Raw genomic sequence first — 25,357 nt, forward strand, 5'->3', positions numbered from 1 at the left:
CCAACCATCTCTAAGTCAAAACAAAGCCATGCTCACAGTTAGAGTCCTGATGAATCAGGTGGTAATCCATGCATGTGGATTAATGTGACGCTTGACCCCATAGTCATCTGAGGTTTGGGGGGCCTCTGAATCACAAATCCTACTTCCATAAGCCTAGCTGGTTGGCACCGAGGGCACTGAGCATCCAAAAGGCAGTAACTTTCTGAGGGTTCACACAAGCCCAAGGGTACAGCAAACCATTTCCCAGGTTGGTTCTCCTGAAGCTTGGTGCCAGTGCTACGTTGAGACCTCTCCCTCCCTTTCATTCAGCCACTCTCCCATAGAGGTCATGTGCCTAGTGCTGACTGCAGGAGGAGAGCAATGAGGCCGAGCTGCATGTCAGCTAGAAACCTTCATCCCACCCCATGACAGGAACCAGGTGACGAGGAATCCTGAAGGTACACCCAGAATCAAGTGAAACCTGAGAAAGAGCAAGCGGTCTGCAGGTTCACTGAATTGTCCACGAGACATGATTTCGTGGAAGGCAGCAAGCAAGCAGAGGGCTATGGTACAAACAGTAAGTTCCCGAACTTAGGTTCAAGTCCTGCCTCTACCACCACGTGGCTGTGTGACCTGGAGGCTTACTTAGCCTCTCTGGTATTGTTTTCTTGCCCTTTAAAGGGATGATCTGCCATATAGAGATCAAATGAGATTATGAAAGTCCTCCAGAAACTCGTCCCCAATCTGACGACCAGACTAAGTAGTAGACAAGCAGTATCCTTAAAAGGGCAGTGTGGTGGGGATGCAAGGCAGGGCATGGCTTCTGGCCTGACCTGTGCTGTGTCTCCAAAAGTCCCTCAGACCCAGGACTGCCCACTAAGGAAGAAAACACGGCATTCACTCCCCTATTAGATGCCGTCTTATCTAGGCACAGCTGGATGGGGGTCATCCTGTCCAGGTCACGGATTCACTATTCTGTAAACAAACATTGAAACGTGACATGGTTCAGAAAGTGACCACCCAAGCCAGAGCCCCACCATCCAAGGGTGTGTCATCTTTGGCAGGGGATGGAACCATTCCAGGTCTCAATCTTCTTGCTTGCCAAATGGAGGTACTAGAGTAGTAACCACGCTTGCTTCCCTGGCCTGGCCTAAGGATTACCCACACCTGCTCATAGAAAGTATTTAAGGTTATAGCTGGCATTGTGCTTGTGTATCATTTTTTAACAGTTTCAGGCATTATTCTGTATGCTGTAAGTGTAACAAAGACAATGACATCTCTGGTTCCTACCCCTAGGCCTCACACTTTTAGAAACAGGCAAAGACAGGCACTAACCCTCCAATCTCCATGGTCCAAGCTCTGCGCTGTGTGTGGCCCCGAGAGACTTGGTCAAGGCAGTTTGTGTGATAGCAGGAGTCCCAGTCTGGGGTCTGTACTAAGTAGGTGGCAGAGCTGGCACTCAGGCCTGGTGGCTTTTACTGCCTCTCCAGTCTTCTCTGCCACCCAGATGGCCTCCCTGTGTCACTTGAAGGGGCAGTGTGTGGTGGAGAGAGGCCTCACAGCTTGTCACTAACTGATCTAGGTTCTCAGAGGGAAGCTAAGACAATGAACATATTCTGATGCCAACACATGTAGCCCTAGGATGCCTGGGTACAGATCAGGGGTGATCAGGGTCACCAGGAAATGTCAGAAGCTCAGGGAACCAGGTAAAGTCTAAGTGGGCGGGGGAGTGAGTGGGATAGCATCTTAAGAAAAGTAATAAAGCTGTCAGTCACCAGCCACTGCTGGGGACCAAAGCTGAGTGAGCATCCTATGCACAGCCTCTCTCCTGCATCCTTGCTATTGCATGGAGGAGAGATACTAAATTTCAAAGACACTCCCAGCTGGGGAGAGGCAGACATGGAAACAGGAAGATTCCAGGAACAGAAATCAGCTCCCTTGTCTGTTTCTCTCATCGTGCTGAGATGTTTGGAGAGGGGCGCAGGTCAATGATCACTCCACGTTCTTTAGCACACTAGTGCAAAGGGCCACCTCTAAAGGGCAGCTTCAAACTGGCCCTTCCTCTGTCCATCATCTGTGCACTCCTCGGAAGGCGGGCAGGTGGGCGTGGCCTGTGCACTCCTCTGCAGGCAGGCAGGTAGGCCTAGGCTGGAGACAGGGACGAGGCTGAAAACTAGGTAAGAATCCATTTAGTGCCTTTCCACAGGGCTCCTGGGAGGGACACTGGCAGCTCAGGCACCGCAGAAGGGTGGCTTACACTGAATTTGTGGAGACAGAATCCAATTTTCCCAGCAACATGAGGCCTTGTTTGAAAAAAAACTACAGCACCGCAACCTCCCTGGGGCCTCAGGGAACAGGCCACCTGCCAGCCAGCAACATTTGCTTGTACTTAAGCCACGCCTCCAAGTAGCTAAGAATGTTGATGGAGATCTTCTTTCTCCTGGAGTTTTCAGATGCCACCTGCTCTGAATTTTCTCTACTACAGCCAAGACCTTAGTCTCACCCCTTGATAAGATAGTCTATCCTATTCACTCATCCACAAATAGAGTACATGGCATCCATTTATTGTGTTTGTTCTCTATGGGGTCTTGATATGTGATTCAGGCTGGCCTCGATCTATGGCCTTTCCTCTTTAGTCTCCAAAGAATTAGGATTACAGGCATGTGACACCACATCCTGCCCATTCACTGTTCAGGATCAACTACGGGTCCCACACTGAGCAGGAAGACAGTGATTGCTTTACTATTTAATTTGGTAGGTTGACATACAAAGTAATGGGCTGGCTGCATCCGGGCATCTTCACAAAGATGTGCTGGTATACTCTGTCCTCCTTGTTCCCCTCCCCCGTTGCCTCCAGTACATTCTCTCCACATCCAGCTTCCTCTGCTTTCATATCCCATAGGCATTCCATTATACTCTATTTCCCACCTCCATCAAGATCTCTTCCCGCCTCTCATAATCCCCTTTCTGGTTTCACAACCTCCACACGTGCATACAGACATACATGTAACTTTAAATCTAGGTTCTGCATATGTGGGAAGACCAGGCCTTTGTCTTTCTGAGTCTGGCTTATTTCACTTAACAGCAAGATTATTTTTTCCTACTCCACCCATTTTCCTACAAATGTCATGATTTCATTTTTCTTTATAAGCTGCATAACATCTGCAGTGATCATACACCAACATTTTACTTATCCACTCATTGTCGATGGACATTCAGGCTGGTGCCATTTCCCAGCTAGTACAAGTAATGTCCACAATCAACATGGGTGTGCAAGTATCTCTGTGATGTGTCAACTGGGAGTACTACAGGGGAATACCCAGGAATGGTGTGGCTGGGTTGCATGGTGCATAATTCCTTTTTTCTTGTTTTTTCCTTTTTTTCTTAAGGACACATTTATACTGACTTCCATAGTGGCTATGAGGGCTTATATTCCCAGGAGCCATGAAGGCTTCTTTTTCCACATCCTCCCCAGAATCTGCAGCCATTTTTCCTTTTGATGACAGTCATTCTGACTAGGGTGAGACAGTCTCAGAAGAGTTTTAATTTGCATTTCCCTGGTAACTAAGAGTGTTGAATGTGTCTTCAACTGTTTATTGGCCATTTGCGTTTCTCCTCATGAGAACTGTCTGTTCAGTTCATTAGCCTGTGTACTGATTGGCTCATTTAGTTTTTAGTGTTTATTTCTTCAGTTCTTTATATATCCTAGATATTAATTCTCCTGTCTGATGTGTAATTACCAAAGATGTTTTCCCTTCATGTAAGTTGTCTCTGCTGATTGTTTTGTGTAATTCTGTTGGTCAGTGCTTGCAATTAGTTCTTGTGCTGTTGGAATCCTGTCCAGAAAAGCCCTGCCTGTGCCTGTAGACAGACTCCCTGCATCCAGTTCTAGGGAAATAGGTCCTGGTTGGGTGACTGAGGAAGAGGACACAAAGTATGAGAACAAGGGCCATGTCTGTCTTGTCCCTGGATGTCCACTGGGCCTGGCACAGAATCTAGCCTTCATCGGGCAAGTCACATGTGTCTTCTGACAAAACACAGCACACCCAAATGAAATACAAGACAGGAGAATTGCTGGCTCTCTCTGCAGGAAGGACTTGGAGATGGGAACTTTTGAGCTGGGCCTTGAAAGCAGCTAAGACTCCCTCCAGGGCCCAAACCAGAAGACAGAGCTCAGAGTAACAGTGGGAGGTCTTGATGAGCTGCAGGAGGAGATAATGTAGTAGAGGTGGAGATCTGATACATGGATGTGTGATCCTGGAATTGGGACGCGTAGAGGATGGAAACCAGAATGTGAGAACTCTAGAATTCTAGAAGCTTGGTACAATTGACTCAGACTCTGGGAACATACCGACTGCGGTCCACTTTGATGGAAGGATTGGGTTGCCAGTCTGTGATTGGGACTTGAGCTCCCTAAAGAAGTGAAAGGACTTTCTAGAGGTAACAGAAGGAATGGAACCCCAAACTGAGGTAAGAGAGTGGCATTGAGCCCAGACTCAAGTGATGAGTTTGTACTCTGTCTAGTACAAGCCAGGCTGAACCCCCTCTGTCAAGGGACTCCAACCCTTTGGAACATGATCTGGAGTAGGGGGACCTGACCAGGTTGGGCTGTGAGGTTTCCAGAATGCCAAGATAGAGCCAAATGGCCATGTCTGAGACAGTAATGGTTTGAGTTGCTATCAGTTAAACAGATTTCATTTCTCAGCATGCGACCCTGATCAGAGACCTGATCGGCCAAGATCCCTGGCAGTGTCTCTACTCTGCAGATGTGGAGGAAGCTAAGACCCTAAGCGTTCACTCAGATCTTCAAGGCACGCAGTACCAGACCAGCAGAGCTGTTGGGCCTATTACTTTGTTAGCAGCTCTCTGGGCTCTAACCCCACAGCAGGGCTCCAGCACTGCTCTGAACACAGGCTTAGCCACACCTAGGAAATTCTTGTCTCTGTGCTTGCTTTATTCTTTGGACAGTGCAAGGAATCAAAGGGCCTGTATATATGCTGGGCATGTGCTCTACTTATATGCTATAGCCCCAGCCCTTTCTAAATCTCTTTTTACAATGCCAGAGTCCTCTAGCAAGAGGTGTGGGCACCCCTGGGTTCCAGGAGCCCTGATGTCAGTGATCCCCATCCTGCCTGTAAGAGTTGGAGATGCAGATTTCAGACGTCTTCTGACTGCTCCTTTCTGTCCCTGTTGTCTCTCCCACCCTCAGCACAAACTGAGAAGCAGCTCAGGACAGGGACAATGGGCTGGCGGGGGCTGGTGCCCTTCGAGGTTGGCCTCTGAAGAGCTGTGACATAATAGGTCTGAATTTGTGAAATGGTGCATAGATGTGAACCTAATAGTGTCAATGAGCACACAGGGCCTTTTAAGGTACCCTACGAGAGATCTTTCTCTGAACCAGGCCTGACAGAGGACACTAGGACAGAGGCAAAGAGTCACAGCTAATGCTCTTAGAGAACTCATCGGCTGAACATGATAGATGGGTTGTTGTCCTGCCTGATGAGATGTGATGGACAGGGGCCATGGGATGTGGAAGCCGTGGAAAGACAGCAGCAGATGGGCTGAGTGTCAAGAAAGGTTTCATGGGGTCCAAGGGGTGGCTCGGCCAGTACAGTGCTTACCATGTAATCATGAGAACCTGGTTTCGACTCCTGGAACCCATGTAGGAAAATGTGTAAGCATGCGGTGTACATTTGTAATGCCAGAACTGAGAGAGTGCAGACAGGTGGGTTCCTGGGTCTCACTGGCCAGCCAACCTAGTCAAATGGATAAGTACCAGGTAACAGTGGGAGGCCTTGTCTCAAAAAATAAGGTAGAAAGTGTCCTTGGGAACAATATCTGAGGTTGACTCTGGCTTCTACACACATGAACATGGACCTGCACACATACACTCCATACACATACACACACACACACACACACACACACTCCATACAGATACATATATACATATTCAATACAGATATGCATACATACACACACTTCAAACAGATACACACTCTCCCTCAAACACACATACACACCCTTCACACAGATACATACACATACACTCCATACAAATATACACACATTCTATACATATATACATAGTCCATGCATACACACACACTTACAGATACACACACTCCACAAAAATATACACACTCTCTATACAGACACACACACACTCCAAACAGAAACATACACACATTTACAGACACACACACATACATACATATATCACATATGCACATATACATATTCCATTACATACATACACACCATACAGATACACACACTTCATATAGATACATAAATGAACATGCACCACATACAGACTTCACACACACATGCACATATACATGGAGAGAGACACGAATAGAGGAAGGAACAGGAGAATAGGTCTTGCATGGTGAATGGGACTTTGAAAGGCAGAGAAGGTGGCAGCCATTATCCCAGAGAAAGGCTTCAGAGTGGCAGAAAACCCAGCCTGTTGGGCCCCAGTGAGATCAGAGTGTCTGAGGGAGGTTGATATACAGGACTTGGCTGGAGGTGACACTTGTCAGAGATGAGGGCCCAGGGGAAAAGCCTTGAAGAATGTGCAAGGAATTTGACTTGCCCCATTGGACAAAGGCAATGGAAGCCAATTCAGGAGAAACGTGTGTGTGTGTGTGTGTGTGTGTGTGTGTGTGTGTGCACTCACGTGTATGGTGATAAAGATGAGCCCAAAGAAAAGGGGCTGGGTTGAAGGACCACTGAGGAGCTTATAGAGGTGGTCCAGAGGACGGCAAGGAAGCAACAGGGTCAGGTAGCAGTGGAGACGTGAGATCACTCGGGTAGACACGCCAAGGCTTAGAGGCAGCCTAATACAGAATGCAGCTTCTCTCCATGGTTAAGCATGTGGGTTCCACAGTCCTGTTGCTTGGGCTCAGCTCCAAGCATCATCACTTTCCAGCTGTGCGATACTGAACAGGTGCTCTCGCCTCTCTGAACCTTTGTGTTTTGTCTATAAAAGAGGGATAGAAAGGGGCTGGCAAGGTGTCTCAGAGAATAAAAGACGGCCACGTCCAAACCGGACCACCTGAGTTTGACTCCTCACATCCACGTGGTGGGAGGAGAAACAGCTCCCTCGGGTTGTTCCCTGACTTCCACAGGCATGCTGCATCATGCGCGCGCGCGTGCACACACACACACTAAATAAATCATAATAAGAGATTTTAAGGAAAGAATAGCTGCCTCTAAGACATGCTGCCAAATTATATGTTCAAGGCGCTCGGAGTGGGTTTCATCCATTCACCGAGCATCTGCTGTGTGCCGACACTGTTCTCTAGGTAACAGATACAACAGCAAACAAGCTAAAACAGAATCCCACCCTTGTAGAGGCACACCCTCGAAGAGCACAGAGACACATCAGACAACATAAACAAAATATACATTTGAGCAGGTGTGTGTACTGACGAGGGGACTCCTCGGGGGAGTCTGGGAAGCTGTGAGTAGTACCACAGAGCAGTCACCAGTGCAGTCTGAAGCTGAAGGCCTTTGAATGAAGGCGGAGACAAAAGAGCAAAGGATGCTGGGTCAAGGCAAATGCTGGAGCAGATTCATTGTCCCCAGAGACGCTCATGGAGCCAGAAGGGCAGCCGAGCCGGAAAAAGAGGCTGAGCCAGAGGTCTCAGAATGTGTGAGTGGGACCTTGGACACAGAAAGCAATAGAAAGAGGGAATCGCCTGTAAGCACTGGGGCTCCTTCAGAGAGTGGCTTTTTTCCATGACACGAGTGGTATTCTCAGGACAGTAAGGGGGACATGAAAGGCATCCATCTCCCCCAGCCACGGAGGTGCCAGCCTAGGGATACAGCAGCCTATTCCGCAGAGAGTACAGGTTAGGTACATCCTAACCCAGGATGCGGAGTTCAGGAGCTGAATGGGCTGCAAGGAGTGGCGGCTGCAGTGGCACTATGGGAGACTCTGTGGTTCTGACCATGGCCAGGAGCTGGTCCTAGAATGACCAAGCATCCTCTCTATGAAATGACGGGCTGTTACCAAAGAGTGGGGCCTTGCTGCAGGAGGAAAGGGAGGCTTAGGGACTCCATGACACACACAGGAACGGAACGTCATGTCCTCGGCCTCAAGGGTTCCTCTGACACTGAGGAATCCAGTAGCCACTTCTCTCCCTCGGGAGGACCAAGGGCCAGTTTGGGATTATGATTGTGAATGAATTCAACATGGATATTTCCTCACTGCCTTATCGGTGGGAGGCTGGTTCAAGGGGTTTGGGATTTGGCAATGGGAAAACCAGTCTTTGGCCCTGCCCTGTGGAGGGCCAACAGATGCTAAAGGATAGCCAAAAAAAAAAAAACAAAAACAGTTATCTGTAATGTGCGGGTGACAAAGCCACAGAAAGCACAAAGAGGAAGCCAAGTGAGTCCTGGGGGAAAGGTGGAGGGAAGGGTTACAAGGTTAAAGAAAGCATTAAAAGGGAGGTTCTCTGATATGTGCCTGCCTAAGCGAAGGCCCGAAAGGTGAGCAAGCCATGTAGGCACCTAGAGACGACTGTTTCTAGGTGTGGGTGGGGACAGCTAGTGCAAAGGGCCTGAGGTAGAAGAGCTGGAGAGAGGAAACCAGTGGGGGAGGGGTGGGTCACGAGGAAAACCAGCTGGTGGGGCCTTAAGAGGCATGGAACACATCAGGGGATTTGAACCATGGCAGTCGCATGACTGGGTCCTTGCCTTCAAAGCATTGTTCTGACTGCTCCACTGAGAACAGACTGTACGGAGCCATGGGGCGGCCAGCTGTGGCAGTGACAAGAACGGGTCAGATTTGAGATGCGCAGCCTTACCATCTGTCCCTTGCACTTGCGTCTCTAGTCGCACCTGCCCTGCTCCCCCACAGAAACCCAGCACCAAGTGTCCCCCAATGTCCTTGCAGCAGCTGATAGTCACTCATTCATTTTTACTTTATAAATATTTATTGAGGCAGGCATAAATACAAACAATGTCCCGGCCAGGCAGAAGGCCGTCATTTGAGATTCAACGTTTCTAAGCCACCAGAGGCCACTTTTGATGCCCTAGAAAGCCACACAGAATTCATACAGGGAGCTCATCCAGCATGAGATCCAGAGAAAACCACACAGAATTCATACAGGGAGCTCATCCAACATGAGATCCGAGAAAAACCACACAGAATTCATACAGGGAGCTCATCCAGCATGAGATCCAGAGAAAACGGGTCTCGTGCCCGTGCCAGTCCCCTCATTCCATCTGTCATTCAGGGAACATGAAACAGCAAACAAATGACAGCTCACAACATCCCTTCTCTAAAACCCTGCTTTCTGCCTTTCTCAGGCTCTCTTAAAATTTTTGTTTGTTTTGAGACAGGGTGTCATTAGCCCTAGCTGGCCTAGAAGTTTCTGTGAAGGTCAGCTGGCCTTGAACTCAACAGAAGCCATGAGTACCCATGTGAAGTCAACTTTCTCCTTTTCATCTGTTTTAGGACCCATTCTTGGGAAATGGCGCCGCCCACTTTTAAGAGTGGGTCTTCCCCCACTTAAAATTAACCTAATCAACATATTGACTATCACACCTTGATGTTCTGAACCTCTAGCCCATACTGGGTCCCGTCTTCAGACCGAGCCAGGGTCTCTCACACACAGACCTGGAGATGTGTGGGTGGGTTTGTCCCTATCTCTCAGGATTGCCTAGAACTTGCTGCCCATTGGAGACCCAGGCTGAGAAAGGAGTGGGAAAAAAAGGACATCCAACATAACTGCTCTCCAATGACCCCAGGTTCCTTCTGGAAGAGCATCAGGCCAGACATGGCATCCATTGTACAGTACATCCTTCAGACACCACCAAACTCACACCTAGGACCAAACATTTCTCTCTCCAGGCTTCAGTGTCCTGTCAGCAAAAGCTTAACACCTTATCAGTTCTGCAGAGGAAACGAGACAATATATGTGCTTGGCGCATTGTCGTTGCTTAATAAATTCTCAGTCATTTGCTGTGTCTTCTTGACTCCCCAGTTTCATCTGCTACAAGATTATAAACTCTCTGAGATAAAGCCGTGCCTTATCTCCGTCTCCTTGGAGGCTGTAGAGGATCTGGAACACAGTAGAAACTTATCAGTGCTGGAAAACGTGCATGAATAAGGGCCCTTGGCATTTAAAATCTACCTCTCCGGGGAGCTTCTTTTTAAAATATATCTGCTATTTTCAAGCTATCGGACCTGTGTATGAGCACCCTACATACTTCCGTTCCTCATTTTTCTCACCTCTTCACTTCTGTTGGTCCCCTTTGTCCTCCCTTGACAATTTTGCTTTCCACTTTCACGATACGTGAGGGAGCATATACTCATACATACATATGATTGCACATATCAACATGAAATCTGGGGACCACAAGTAAAAGGAGACAGGACACCTGTCTTTCTGTAATGTTATTGTGCCTGGCTGCAACAAATGACGTGACTTCATTCTTGATGAATTTAGATTTTCCCACCATGTCACACACCACATTTTCCATATGACTGCCATTCTGATGGGTGAGAAGGACTGCCTCGGCATGGTTTTGACTTGCATTTCTCTGGCAGCTCGGGAGGTTTTGGCTATCTGTATTTTGCCTTTTGAGAACTGTTCATTTCCTTAAGTCATTTGTCAATGGACTCATTTTACTTCTTGTTTAGTTTTGAGTTCTGTGTATAGTCTATATGAGAACCCTCTCTGTCAGATGGATGGAGATTTTCCTCCCATTCTGTTGATCAACCCTCCACATAATTATTTCCTTTGCCATGCAGAAGCTTTTAAATCTCACAGGTCCCATTTGTCAATCATTGGCCTTACTGTGGGCCAGCATCAAGTGGGTCTCTTTAGAGTCAGTCTGGCCTTGGTTAGCAATCTCCCATCCACACCCACTTTCTGGGTGTGAGGCATAGAATGGGAGGAGTGGGCTGGACAAGAACCCTTGTCACACTCTACTCCAGAATGTGCCAAAACTTAAATCCAAGTTCATTGCACATCTGGGGCTGCTTTTTTGTTTCCCCCATCGGCATTCTGGACAGGAGCGAAGTTGGGAGCGGAGGAGGAGGAGGAGGAGGAGGAGGAGGAGGAGGAGGAGGAGGAGGAGGGAGGGCTGCCGATGGCACGGGATATAGGTCACTCAGGAAATGAAGTTCGTCATCTTTGTTTACCTCCTGCAAGAGGCCAGCCTCTGCTCTGGCCACCAGCAGTGTGCTCCCAGCTCTGCCTCCAGTTATCAGTCAGCCTGTCAGGAGATAAGCCTGGCCAAGTTGTCTGGGCTCCGCCACAAGGGAGAAGGTAATTAAAAAGATGACGCTGGCCGGGCCATGGGGGAGCACCTGACAAACTCACTGGGGGCAGCAATAGGACCCAGACCAGAAGCACGACCTTCCCTGAGGAGGGGCAGAGTAATCAACACTTAAATGGTGCCATGGGATGGAAAAGGGCAGCAGTCATGGAAGCTTTGCCTGGCTCAGACATAGAGAGGAAAACCCAGAGAACCCCCTCTGCCAACATGTACCCCACTCCCTTCGCTCCCCCCTCCCAGTCAGCAGCATCTGGCTATGTGGGAGGTCCTCAGAGACCCATCAGATCCTCAGATCCAGTTCCTGAAGACTCCATACCTGGAAGGTCTAGATGTTAAAAGGATGAAGCAATTTGTTATTCTTTTCACTCAGTTGGCCTTGGGAGGCCAAAAGAGAAAAAATTAGGTCCCACATCCATGTACAGAAAACAGTTACAAAATAACCTCATGGGACTAAAAGTGTTCAGGTGAACTGATTACAATATAACACCTGAGAAAAGATGCCCTAAGAGGGAGGGATGAAGGATGCTGGGCACAGATGGTCTGGCCTCTACCATTCAGCAGCAGGAGAAGGAGGAGGAGGAGGAGGACGAGGAGGAGGAGGAGGAGAAGGAGGATTTTGAGGACCAAGAGGAGGAGACGGAGGTTCCTAGATAAAAGATGGGAGTGGGTCCAGACTGCAGGCAGTGTGGCAAGCACATGGTTTGGGGGTGTTTGAATGGCACTGCTAAGGGGCGGTGGGGCTTGGGTGAGGAATGGACCCTGAACTAGTGTAAAGGGTTTAAGTTTGTGTTCAATGGACTTAGGTGGCCATTTGGTAGGTAAAAGAGGATGGCAAGGATGATGGGGACCTGCTCACTTTGTGTGCTGGAATGGGTCTGCTGGCCACTGGCTTCAGCTGGAAAAGCCTGCTGGCCACCGGCTTCAGCCAGGAAGAGTATATTCAATGCCAGTAAGAGATAAAGTCCAGGTAGAGGTGGTACCTTGGACCTGTGTGCTGGTCATAGAGCATGAAGACCATGGATAGAGTGAGTCAAGGGCTTTCCCTGAGAGATGTCCCAGACCTAGCCATGGGTTGGGTATGGGAGATGGCAAGAATGACCCACCTGAAGGATGACCACTGTCCTGATTTTGGTGTCTTGAGTGACTTAGACCCCTTAACAACCCGTGTTGACTGTAGCAAGTTGGTTTTCTGCAGCCAGAGGAAGGGGAGTTGGAGAGTTGTCCCAATCAATGCCTTCATTTTTCAGAAAGAAAAAAAGAGGTGATGCTCAGAGATGAGATTTACAGGGATGGGGTGAGAAGTGAACCCCTCCTTCCCACCCATGCACAGACCCTGGGGACACGTAAATCTAGACTGTGTAGTCAGTCACTTCAGCACTGACCCTGAGTGCCATCGGGTTTTATCTTTTCTACGTGTGGAATGTGATGTCAGTGATCAAGTCCCCTTCTCTCAGGTTGTTCACTAACTCTAAAGTCCCCAAGGTAAATGAAGGTCACGAAGCTCCGATTTTGAGGGCATTCGATTGAGATTAGGCTTGGAGGGTTATGGACTCTCCTCAGTGTACCAAACTACCTTGTCTCCTGCAGGCCCTGAGCTGAGGAGCCAACAGGATGCCTGGCTTGCTGAATTGCCTCACAGGGGCAGCCCTGCCTCTCACTGCATCTGATGTCACCTCCTACGTCAGTGGCTATGCCCTGGGCCTCACAGCCTCCCTTACCTATGGCAACCTGGAGGCTCAGCCCTTCCAAGGTAACCCCATGTGGATTTCCTGGAACCGCCTCCTCCACATCGAGCTCTTCCTTGTCCAGTGGTTCACTAGCCGGCTGACACTGGCCAAGTGTGTGACCTTTCTGTGTTGCTCCCTCATCTATAAAGTGGGATTTCCAGGTCTGCCTCACAGGTCTGAAAGTGAAGGAGCTGAAAGCCAAGGAGAGTCACGATCTGGGGTCTTTGAGGAGGTGTTGATGAAGAAACAATACCTGGGGAAGAGCTGCGTGGGTGGAAGTGTAGCTATGACTCATCACTGGAAAGTAGTCTGGGTAAAGGGCAGGGACTGGCTGCCACACATTCTCTTTCCCCCAAGCAGAGACTAGCAAAGGTTGGCCAGGGATTAACTGTGGGCAGGATTATCTCCCCTAATCCTTTTTTTTGTTTGTTTGTTTGCTTGTTTATTTGACTGGTTGGGTAGGGTTTTGTTTGGTTGGTAGTTTGGCTTTTTGTTTGTTTATTTGTTTTTGGTTTTTGTTTTTGACAGGACATTGCTGTATAGCTCTGGCTAGCCTGGTACTCACTATGTAATCCTAGCTGGCCACATACCCTCAGCAAGCCTCCCTCCTCACCTACTAAGTGCTGGTATGGCAGGCATACGCCACCACATCAACCTGGATCCCACTATTATTCAGGGTAATGGGGTCTCCTAATGGCTAACCCATTCTCCCCGCCCCTGTCCCCAAACTCTGCCGCTGCTTCAGTGCTGCCCTGGAGGCCAAGATTGCCTGAAAGAAACCCACATGGGAACTCTCTTCTTGGGGATTTGGGCTGAACAAACGACCTTGTTCTTCTGTCTGAGGGAGCCTTGAGTTGGAGACTGAAAACAGGGGCTACCTAGGAACCCTGAGGACAAAACTGAAAAGCTTCTAGGCAGCCCCTCAGCTGTCTTCTTTCAGGGGGGACAAGTGTTCCATTTTATAGATAAGGAGACTGAGGCTCTGGAGGACAGGAAGCCAGGGTTTGTGGAGGTCTCACTATGGTCCCAGCACTGAGCTGTTTCCATGTTAAAGAGATGAATTGAAACTCGGCATCACTCAAAAGCGGAACAGAAATGCAGAATCCCAGGCTCTGCCCAAACGAATTCAAACCTAAAGACCAGCAAGACCTCCAGGTGATTAGCATAGTCTTCACATTGAAGTTCGGCTCTAAAATGATAGCCAGGCATGTTGATGCCAGCTGGTAATCCCAGCTACTCCAGAGGCTAATGCAAAAAGATCAAAAATACAAGCTCTGGCTGGGCTGTATAGCAAGTTCAAAGCCAGCCTGGGCATGAGACCCTGTCACAAAATAAAAAGTAGCAAGAGGGGTGGGACTATAACTCAGCGGCCGATCGCCTGCTTAGCTTGTCCAATCCCTAGAACCTCAGGAAAAATAAGGATATAAAAATGTGTGACACCTACTGTGTGGTGCATCCTTTAGTAAATGGTACCATGAGGCTTGCTGTAGATGGGGATACTGGACTTAGAGGTGTGTGTCCTGTACAATGTAGCAGGGTTAGGAAACAAGAAAGGCCTGGGTCTGAACCCTTCTCTAGCTCTTCCATAGGCCCACCCGTTGACAGCGACAGTGGCAAGCCAGTCAGTAATCATGGACCAAATTCACCACCCAGACATGTCCTTTTAGGCCTAGACACAGCCTACACAACGGCCCAAGTTTTTATTTTCCTTGAAAACTGGACTTTCTGGCCCCAGAAGCTCACACATCCAAGAGTTAAGAGCTGGCAGGAGTTGGGCACAGATACACCTTTTCACACCGCCTGCTGTTACCCTCACCTGCCTGGTCCCCGCCCAGGTCTGCTGTGTCCCCTCAGGGGCAGTGAGTACAGTCCACAGATCCACATACAACCCTGGCAGAGCCAAGGTTGACCCCCTTCTGGGAGCTGGGCGTGTAGGATGGGGCTGAACTCCTGTGTCACTAGGCCACACTTCGCCAGGTCTCTTTGTGTATCCGATGGACGAGTACACCACAGTGGTTGGTTTTGAGGCAGTCATTGCTGACCGTGTTGTGACCATACAGATCAAAGACAAAGCCAAGCTGGACAGAAGCCACTTGGATATCCGATCTGCAACTGTCACAGGTAAGAAGTCCCCAGCTGAGCCAAAGCCTCAGGCGCATGGTAAGGCAACATGAGGCATGGTGAAGGGTCCTGAGCTGGAATTGTATGACTTTGAGCCCATCATGGACTTCTGTGGATCTCAGCTTCATTGTCTCTAAAGCAGGCCATTGTCCTTATTTTCACATTCAAGGTGCCATGAGGATCCAAAGAGGGCAGGGTCCAGATCATTCTGGCTCAGAGGATGTGTGGAATGAGTCACACCAGGGTCTGGCTCCTATCCTGTTTATCATGAGTGATGTGAGCTTAGATAAACAAACAAACAAACAAAACCAACACTTGTCTGAGGACTGGGGCCATAGCTTGATAGTAAGAGAACTTGCACAGGCATAAAGACCTGAGTTCATATCTCCAGTATCCAAATAGAAAGCCAGGTGTGCTGTCTGCACTTATGACCCCAGCCCTGGGTGGGAACGGGGACCAGGACAGAGACAGAGATGGGAATTTCTTTTTTTTTTTGTGGTTTTTTTTCGAGACAGGGTTTCTCTGTGGCTTTCCCCAGGGCTTGCTGATGAATCAGCTTAGCTGAAAATCCTCATGCTCCAAGTTCAAGAGTCCTGCCTCAGGGGAAGAGCTGAAAGCAAAATGGAGGGAGGCACTCGGTGTCCCCTCTGGCCTTGATGTACTCCTGAGTGTGTGTACCCTAGTCCAGAAGTACACGAGTGCTCAAACACACACACACACACACACACACACACACGCATGCACGCATGCACGCACGCGCGCACACACACACACACACCTGTAAAATGGAGTAAGTAATCAGACCCACTCCGTGCTAAACAGGGCATACCAAGAACTTATGCCACAGTAAAGTTCCTGCAAGCATAGCTGGTGATTCCTGCTGGTGAGGAAGCTGAGGCTCAGAAAGAGATGGCGGTAGACTCAAGGTCACACAGCATGTTAGTTGATGACCCCATACCAAGTAGCACATAATGTAAGCAAACCAGACCATTGGCTGTCAGATGAAACCGAAGGTGTTAACATGAGCATCTAGATGTACCCTGACTTTTAAATCAACATTCATGACGGCATCTTCTGCTCTGTGTGTGTGTGTGTGTGTGTGTGTGTGTGTGTCTTGTGATCTTTCATGACCCAGGAAAATTGCTAGAACCTTCCCAGGAATGACCATGATGGGCCATCAAAAGTGGCAGTGCTTGGAAAAGGTCCTGATGGCGTTAGAAGAGGGGGAGGGAGTGCTGACTGGGGACTAGGGAGGCTCTCACAAGGCAGGGATGATGGATGGGTAAGATTAGTCCAGTGGCACTTTGAGCCTTTCAGATCAAAGCAAAGCCGGTGAGCAGAAGCGGGAGTGCTCCGGCTGGTATCTGAGTGGGGTCTGTGGGGTGGCCATGTGATCCTCTGGAGGGTGCTCTCTGTGGCTCTGAGTCTTCTAATGGAAATCCGCAGCCTCCATTCAGACCCATGAGGGCACAGAACCCATCCAACGAGCTAATAATCTACTGAGCAGCTTAGGCAAGCTAACCCTTCATGGTGGGCCTCAGTTTCCCCATCAGCAAAAGAGGGCTGCTCAAGGCTACCTCAGAGCAAGGTTAGAGGGGGGGTCAGAGACAAGGTGGTCTGCACTGTCCCTGACGCCAACCTGGCACTTAGGGAACATTCCACAAGAGGGGGTTCCTATCACCCCTCATTCCTGCGCACCGGGAAAGGTGGCCTTGGATGAGGACCTGGAGCGGATTCTGTTCGTGGTCAACCTGGGGACCATTGCTCCCATGGAGAATGTCACCATCTTCATCAGCACCTCCTCGGAACTCCCCACGCTGCCCAGTGGGGCTGTGAGGGTCATCCTGCCGGCTATCTGTGCCCCGACCGTGCCTCAGTTCTGCTCCCACAGCTCTGGCTCCTCCAACCAACAGGCTCAAGGGTAAGGAGCCCCAGCCCAGACCACAATCAAGTCAGGGACAGCAGGAAGGAGACAGGGAGGGGCAGGGGAGGCTTTGGGGCCCTTTTACTTCCAGAGTTTCAGAACAGTCTGCCGGAAATACCCATTCTGGTACTGGCAGAAGCAAGGCTTCAGAATTTCAGGGCTATTTTTCAGTGCACTTTAGAGGGATTTTCCTGAGTACCTACTATGTGGTAAGCCCTATGTGGATAGAGAAGGGATGAAACAACATGATTCATGCCGTTTGGAAACTTATAGTGGTGGCACACGCCTTTAATCCCAGTACTTGGGAGACAGAGGCAGGCAGATCTCTGTGAGTTCCAGGACAGCCAGAACTGTTACACAGAAAAACTCTGGCTCAAAAAACAAACAAACAAACAAAAAAGAAACAAACAAACTTGGAGGGGAGCATACACTTTCAATCCCAGCATGTAGGAGGCAGGGGCAGGCAGATGAGTTCAAGGCCAGCCTAGCTTACATTGTGAGTTCCAGAACTGCATAGTGAGATCCTGTCCCCAAACAACAACAACAAAAATTTGAAGGGAAGAGATCATTATTATCATGCAACAGTCATGTGACTCTTTGTGCATGTGGCTTGAATGCATAACTAATTGTGTAAAAACTGTGCTTTGAGAGAAGTTCTTTGGGCTAAGAAGATGAAGAAGGGGTCCCACCCTGGGTATCCAGAGACCATGCCAGGCCTCATCCCACAGCCTAACGGTGAGGACAGAGCCCTAGGGATGAGCTGGCACAGGCAACAGGTGACAGGCTAGGCTAGCCCTGCAGACTCTGGATCTCCCCCATGCAGCAAAGAGCCACTAGTGCTTTCAGTGGGCAGTAGGGGGCTCTTCTGCAGTGCGGGAAGGGAGGGGAGTGCCATGGCCCAAGAGGTACCTGCTCTGAGACCTCTGTCTCAAGTGCTGTGTGTGGCGGGGGAGGGCAAAGAGGACAGGGTGGTGTGGCTATGTCTCATAGACAAGACCAGGGTTAAACAACAGCTGTCATCTTCCTCCTCCTCTTCCTCTCCTCCTCCCACTTCTCCTCTCCTCCTCCCTCCTCTTTCCTCCTCCATTCTCCCCTCCTCCTGAGCTGCTGGGGGTGGAACCCAGCCCCTTACACTTGCTATGAATGCTCTATACTGCTCAGGAAGCTATAGGAATGCATTCTAGAGGAGCGCTGGGGAAGAGGGTAGACAAAGATCCCGAGGCTGCAGCAGGTTTGACTGGCTATTACGGGACTGGAAAACTGCTATAGCAGAGTGAACAAGGAGGAGCCCACCTCACAGGGTGGTGGAACAGATCATGTAGATCTTGAAGACTCCAGGTGCAGGTGGCAAAGCTGCCCTGGGCAGGTACCATCAGCCCATGTGTCACTTTATCAGCACTGCCCATGGGGCTGCAGTGTGGATTTGAAAGGCAGGATCTTACTGGGATATTCTGGACTTTAGTAGACCAGAGGCCCCCGGTGAGCCAGCCTGTCATTGCACCTGGCAGAGTTGACAGTTACGCTCTTGAGATAGCTGTATCAATCCCCCAGGAGCCTCCCGGCTGCCCAAATCAGACACAAGGAAAATTAGAAAGCCGGGTGATACAGTGTTTGCCAGGGCATGGGAAAGAAGGGGCTCCCGCTCCCTGCTAGGAAAATGGCAATTTGACTACAAACCAGGAAATCCGTTTGACTATGATCAGCATGTGCCCTTTTCCTGGGGACCCAAAGAAATGTTCTTTACAAGGCCAAAGGAGACACAGCAAGGATATGAATGCTGGTGGTGATACTCATGAATGTAGAGAAGAAATGTACCCATGGTAATGGATGGCCCTATGTGGCTTTGAGTGACAGCCACGTGGACTGAGCTTAGAAACAGAATGAGTGAAAATCATCAAGGGGGTCACTGAGATGCATGATAGATCATAGACACAAGGCAGTGTTGACACAACAAGTCATTTCATACCAAAACCAGGCCAACCTAGGCTAGGATGCCAGCTCTGCCAAGTCCTAACCATAGACCCATGGGCGAGTTGCCCCTGTTTGCCAGGCCTCACATCCTCATGTGGGAAACATTGGGTTCTGATATCCTCCTCCTGGTTTGTGGTGAGAATGATGAGGGCTGAGGCACTGGGAACACATGCCTGGATCTTGACCCATCCCAGGTACTCCGCAGTGGTAGTTATAGCTTCTCTCTGTATTAAGGCCCTCCCTGGAGCCAGGCTGAATGAGATGATAGTGGTCCAGGATGGGAGGAGACTGAGCTGAGACTCGGTCTTCTTATGCTGGTTTGCCTCTGTCTGGGTTTCTTCCTCCTCCCCGTCCTCTTCCTCCTCCTCCCCATCCTCTTCCTCTTCCTCCCCTTCTTCCTCCTCTCCCTCCTTTTCTACCTCCCCCCTCCATCTTCCTCCTCCTCCACACACCTTTCTAGAAAAGACCCACACTGCTATGGCATCCAGACCACAGACTCCTGGAATGGACTGTGTCTGGCCACTCTCCTGGATACAGAGGTGACCAACCCAATGGAATATGAATTCAACTTTCAGCTGGAGATCCGTGGGCCATGTCTGCTCGCAGGTGAGAGAGAGCTACCCAGGCCCAGAAAGACAAAGAGGACTGGAGGAGATAGGGCTTCAGGCCCAAAGCCTCGAGAGAGATGGAGAGCGGCAAAAGTTCACAAAGACCACCCAACCCATATAGGAGTCAAACTGAACCACTCAGAGCTGGATGGGCAAGCTGTCCCAAGATAAACCTCTCCCCAGGACAACTTTCAAGTTAACCCACCCCTACCCTGTGACTTCCCTAGGGGAAATGACCTTTTGGAGAGTGGAAGGTTAGTTCGACCTTCTCCAGAAGGTCATGGCTAGAAAGCTGAGCTCTGGTTCCCTCCTGGAGAACATTCAACCCCTGCAGCCTAGCCACCAGCCCAGAGATTCTGTTGTACATTCTGGTTATGGGTCATTGTAAAATCCATTTTGCAGTTCCAACATGCAACCAGGGCTGAGAACTGAGGTTAGGTGGCTCTCCTCCAGGCCAGCTTGGGTTTTAAGGGTACAGGGCGTGATTTCTTATCAGTGAGTGTTTACTGCAATGTGGAGATCCACTCAGAGAGCACCACAAAAACAGCTCCATTCATGGAGCTTTGAGCTCTTTCTTAGCAGCACTGGGGTACACCCTGCACGCCAGGAGTGACCTAGATCCTGTGGTCAGGAAAGGAAGGACCACTGGGAACCATCTATGACACTGTCTACACTGTGGGGAAGTGAGGAGGGCATCCACACCCACACATGAAGACAGGAGTCCATGTTAGGGCCGGCCTGCCAATCATCTGTCTAGGTCTCACGTCCTCCCCACCCCCGAGCTCCTTTCTCTCTTGCACTCCTAAATCTGTCCTTCTTCTGCCCTGTCTTTCTGTGCTACTCAGGGGTGGAGAGTCCCACGCATGAAATCCGTGCAGATGCTGCCCCGTCTGCACACTCAGCCAAGAGCATCATCATCACCTTGGCCAACAAACACACCTTTGACCGGCCAGTGGAGATCCTTCTCCATCCCAGTGGTATGGTACCCATGAGGGGCTCTGCTGCCCTTGTGGAAGAATTGGGGTGTGGGGGAGGTGGCTGAAGAGACCAGATACTGGTCCCCAGGAAATCTGTCTCTTTCCAGCAAATTCCCAACCCCCATTATCATCTGCCTGGGAGGGCCTGAACCCCTATGTTGGCTGAGCAGAAGTTCTTGCTATGACACTTTATAAACTCTTGGAGTCATTCCTTGCTTCCTTTAAAACTCACAATATGTCTGTCCATGAAAAGAGGCCAAGGCATTTGGCCCAATCCCAGTCCATTTTACATGAGGGTAAACTGAGGGCCATGGAGGCTTCCTCCACTAAGGAGTCTTCCCCTGGCCCCTACTGCTTCACGCATCCAGAGATGCCACCCTCTTCTCCAATTAAGAACCCCCACCCACCCCGCATGAAGAATCACCCCTAGACTACAGCCCCACTGTGCCCTCACACCCAGGCAAATGCTGAGTGTCGATCTCGTCTGTGCAGAGCCCCACATGCCACACGTCCTGGTGGAGAAAGGCGACATGACCCTGGGGGAGTTTGACCAGCACTTGAAGGGAAAAGCAGATTTCATTAGGGGGACAAAGAAGAGTAGCAGTGCTGAGCAGAAGGTGAGCCACTGGTGGCAGAGCTGGGTGGCACTGGGGACTAGGTCTCTCTGAACCATTGAGACCTCTGAGCCTGATGTGGAGGGCATGACTCCCCTGAGGTTACATCCTAGGCTGCTGGCGGGATCTGGACAAGAAGTAAGAGGTGTTTCCTTCTGGGGTCCCAGATGCTACAGGGAAGGCAGGAACGAACTTCCTGATGACCCTATCCAGTCCCCCTGCCAGGTCAGCTTCTTCTAGTGTCTCCCAGCATTCCTAAGCTTGGCAAGACTTGCAGTTAGCTGCAGACACCATCTTGGTCTTATAGCTCCAAGCCACTCTGGCCCTACAGCTACCTCTTCACCTCCAGGACCTCCATCTGCTAACTGGCTCCTTGTTCTTCGTCTGTCTGGAGTCCTCACTATCTGCTACAGAATGGTTGAAAGAAGGGCCAGGAGAGCAAGTGAAAGGTCCTTTCCCTCTGCCCTTCCCCAACCCTGACACTGAAGGGTAAAGAGGCACTGACTGCAGGGGGCAGGAGAGAGGGGGCAGAAGCAACAGCCACGCATTGAGGTTCTCCCCTCCACACATGGTCCTCCATGTGGCATGTACCCTGGATGTCAAGTTTCAGCGTGATGACAAGTCTCTTTCTATCGGCTCCTTTGCTGATAAGCAGTCTGAGGTCTGGTGCCCAATATTATCTCTAGAGTTAGATCTGGGGGTGTCTGGCAACACTCCTGGAGCAGGGTGCAGTGCAACGGCACTTAACTGTCCCTCACCTTCTCTCTGCCCTTGCTGGTACAGAATAGATAGGAAAAGTGCTTGTGCCACTGTGGGAGACACCAGTGGAAACTCCTGCTGGGGCGGGGGGGGGGGGAGGGGAGGGGGCTGGAGGAGGTGTAGGGAGCTTAGCGTCATCATTATGATCACAGAGAAAGGTGGGGACACTGCCTTGCAGATGAATTTGCTGGAAACGGAAGTTGAGCTAGGTCTCAAAGATGATGGCAAGCATGGCTTGCCAGAGGTGCCGCCAAGCTCCCAGAGCAAATGATGGTGTGGAGAGGGTAACACCTCCCCCCGCCCAAGACTTAGTGATGGCTGTCCTGCCTGCCAGACCTTAAATCAATTAGCTCTGGGCCCACTGTGGCAAATGAGAATTAATTTGCTACCTTGGGTTAGTTATGCAAATAGCCTGTATTCCCTCGGAGTTCTGAGAATGACAGCGACTAAGAGGAAGCTGCTCGGAAGTGATGAGTTTATTGTAATTGGATAATGGCAACTTGAGGAGCCATTAGGGAATCTGGAGCCAAGCACCCATTCGTCCCTCTGAAAGGCAGAATCGGGTTGCTGGAAGGAGCTCCTGTGGCTGGCAGAAGTGGCTGTTTCTGCTTTGGGCTCTGTCATCCAATAAGCCAAGCTGGGTAGTGGCCTTTTGGCAAAGGGGGCTCTGCATCGAAGGGACAGTGGGACCCACAGGTGGGAATAAAGCAGGGACATTCAGAAGTGGAGCATCGCCTAGGAAGGATAGGTGATGAACTGTCAATAGCTAACCTTAGCAAAGAAAGGGCAGGACACAGAATGGAGGAGACAGAGGGCTTTTGCAAAGAGAGACAGAGACTGAAACAAACTAACCAAAAGTGCACAGAGAGGTCAGCAGCAGACAATGCCCACAAAGAGAGGGGCAGGAGTTGAAGAGAGAAAGATACAGTGTCTCTTTATTCATTCAGCAAACACTAAATGCCCAGCTGATGCCAGGCTCTTCCTTGGTACTAGAGAGACCGCCCTGGAAAGGTCACATTCCTTTCCTCAAGAAGCTTATATCCTAGCACAGGAAGACCAGCAGGTGAGCAAGATTGGCTGGGAGAAGAGTTGAGACCATGGGAGAAGTAGGACAGGATAACACGGTTGGCAGGAGCTCTTTAGCCAGGAGTCAAAGTTCCTGTCTGAGAACAAGATCTGGCGGCAGAAGGCCCATGGGGAGAGGAGCAGGCAGAGAGCAAAGACACCGGAACTGCAAGCCCAATAGCGGGATGTGGCTGAAACATTCAGAGCTGAGTAGCGGATGGACACCTGGGGCTTGATGATGCACAATGTAGACTCTACGCCTTAGAGTAGGGCGGAAGCTGGTGCTGGCTGCTGTGTGCACATGGACCACAGGGAAGACAAATGAGCCAGCAAGAGGTGTCTGTGGAGGCAAGCAAAAGCCAGCACCAAACGTAGACAATGCTACAGAGACCGCAAACAGGCCAAGTTCAGGTGTCTGTTAGGTAAGGAGTGTGAGCCCGTGCTGAAGAATGGGCTGGGGCATGGCGGGGGTAGGGGGGGAGGATCTGGAAGAGGGGAACACTGGGGACAACGGTTCCATCTCTGGTGTCAGCACAGGATGAGTGCTGAGGCTCACTGTTAAGATGGAGAAGGGACAAGGGGACAATGAGAAACACAAAGGGAGAGATGTGTGGATGCAGACATCCTGGGGTGGAGGTAGTAGGGATGGAGGAAATAGATCCAATTCAGAATCAGGTGAGTGGAGAGTCGGGAGAAGGGTTCTGCAGTGGCTTGTAGCCTGGGGCAGGCCCTAAGCCGGAATAAAAATAAAAGGACAGAGGACAAGGGCACTTGCCTGAAAAGCTAAGCTGAGTCCACAGAACCAACATGGTGGAAGGAGAAAACTGATTTCTGCAGGTTATCCTCTGACCTGCACATGCGCAGTCTTGTATGCACATGCGCACAACAGCAACAATACTAACAGTGCATCAGTGGAAAAACAAACGAGAGACTAAAGTGAGCTAGCAGAAGGTCGGCAATAAAGTGCCTGCCGTGTAAGCATGAAGCCTGAGTTTCCTCAGCAGCACCCACGTACAAGCCAGGCACACAGCGGTCACGGGCCTGTGATCCCAGCGCTGGGGAGGCAAAGACGGGGAATCCCTGTAACATGAGTTCTGGTAGGTCTTAATAATAAAATCCTGGAGTCAGATGTTAGGGGATGAAAGGTGAAAAATCAGAGAAGCAGAGCTGCCAGCCACTAGAGCTCTATGAAGAGACTGAAGAGAGCGAGCTCCTGTCTCATCCCGCCTATACTCCTCTCTCCACCCACCATCTCACTTCCTGTCCGTCTGTACAGACCTCCAGACCTCTATGATTAGCTCGTGGCTATCTCCGCCCTCTGATCTTCAGGCAAGCTTGTTTGTTAGATATCGCCACAGATCCCTGTGGTTTCCTGACGAGTCAGTCTACCTGAATGGGTGATATCCAAGTTCAGTGAGAGATCCTGTCTCAAAAGCTAAGGTGGAGGGCAATTGAGAAAGACACTCAAAGCTGATGTCTGGCCTCCACATGCAAGTGCACGCGCGCGCGCGCGCGCGCACACACACACACACACACACACACACACACACACACACGCACGCACACGCACACACAGAGAGAGAGACAGAGAGAGAGAGAGAATAGAAAATAGAAGCACTGAAGCCACTGTCCCTCCTGATCATCGCTGATCCATCTGACTGAACACTATGGGAATCATGGGAATCCCTGGAGACAAAAGGGACCAAGGTGCAGCTTAGTGGCTAGAGTGGAGGCAGAGGGTGGAGCAAAGGCTGAGTTCAGTTTGAGAGGCACCTGAATCCCCAGGGCAGGCGAGGGCAGCCACAGCAACAATAATGGCATTGACTCTGCCAGGAAGCCATCGTCACAGGCATAGCATCCTGTCCACGTGACAATTCCGCGGGGCATGCACACATGCTCGTTTCATGGATGAGGAAACTAAGCTAGAATATTCACGTGGAAGGGTAGGGAGGGTTTTCCAAACATGAAAACTGTGAAGGAGAAGAAACAATTTACCGGTAGGAGGGGTCAGTAAGCAGAGGGAACCAATCTCTTGACCAAGGTGAGCCAGAAAAGGACTTAACAGTTAGTCAGGAAGGAGTTCCTCCGTTTATGTGCTAATGTTACTCATCCTCAGCACCACTGTAAGAGGTCAATGTTTGCATCCCACTGTACATATGAGGAGACACCCAGAAGTGGGACTTACCTGATAACCACATGATTGGATGGTGTCAGGGCTGGAGTTCAAACTCAGAACATGCAAAGATGTGCCTATGCCGCTGCCTGTAATCTAGCAAGCACAGCAGTCAGGAACAGCCAGCCTGGAAGCTTTGGG

The 25,357-nt window shown here is 50.1% G+C and overlaps 1 protein-coding gene across 4 annotated transcripts in view; it reads left to right on the top strand.

Moving 5' to 3' along the window:
* Vwa5b1 (von Willebrand factor A domain containing 5B1) overlaps window positions 1-25,357 on the top strand; it is a 66,418-nt gene that overhangs the window by 7,268 nt on the left and 33,793 nt on the right. For 2 of the 4 annotated variants that reach the window (XM_021233558.2, XM_040756273.1), the window contains 6 exons: window positions 12,865-13,027; window positions 14,982-15,125; window positions 16,776-17,046; window positions 19,481-19,626; window positions 20,474-20,605; window positions 21,098-21,222. In XM_021233558.2, coding sequence (XP_021089217.1) covers window positions 12,889-13,027; window positions 14,982-15,125; window positions 16,776-17,046; window positions 19,481-19,626; window positions 20,474-20,605; window positions 21,098-21,222 — 957 coding nt within the window. In that variant the 5' untranslated portion in view covers window positions 12,865-12,888. Of the gene's footprint in view, window positions 1-4,327; window positions 4,450-12,864; window positions 13,028-13,532; window positions 13,682-14,981; window positions 15,126-16,775; window positions 17,047-19,480; window positions 19,627-20,473; window positions 20,606-21,097; window positions 21,223-25,357 lie in introns of those variants that run through there. The other 2 variants (XM_040756272.1, XM_040756274.1) reach the window with 2 other exon arrangements.

This window comes from Mesocricetus auratus, unplaced genomic scaffold (assembly GCF_017639785.1).
Source record: "Mesocricetus auratus isolate SY011 unplaced genomic scaffold, BCM_Maur_2.0 Super-Scaffold_100014, whole genome shotgun sequence".
Classification (NCBI taxonomy): domain Eukaryota; kingdom Metazoa; phylum Chordata; class Mammalia; order Rodentia; family Cricetidae; genus Mesocricetus; species Mesocricetus auratus.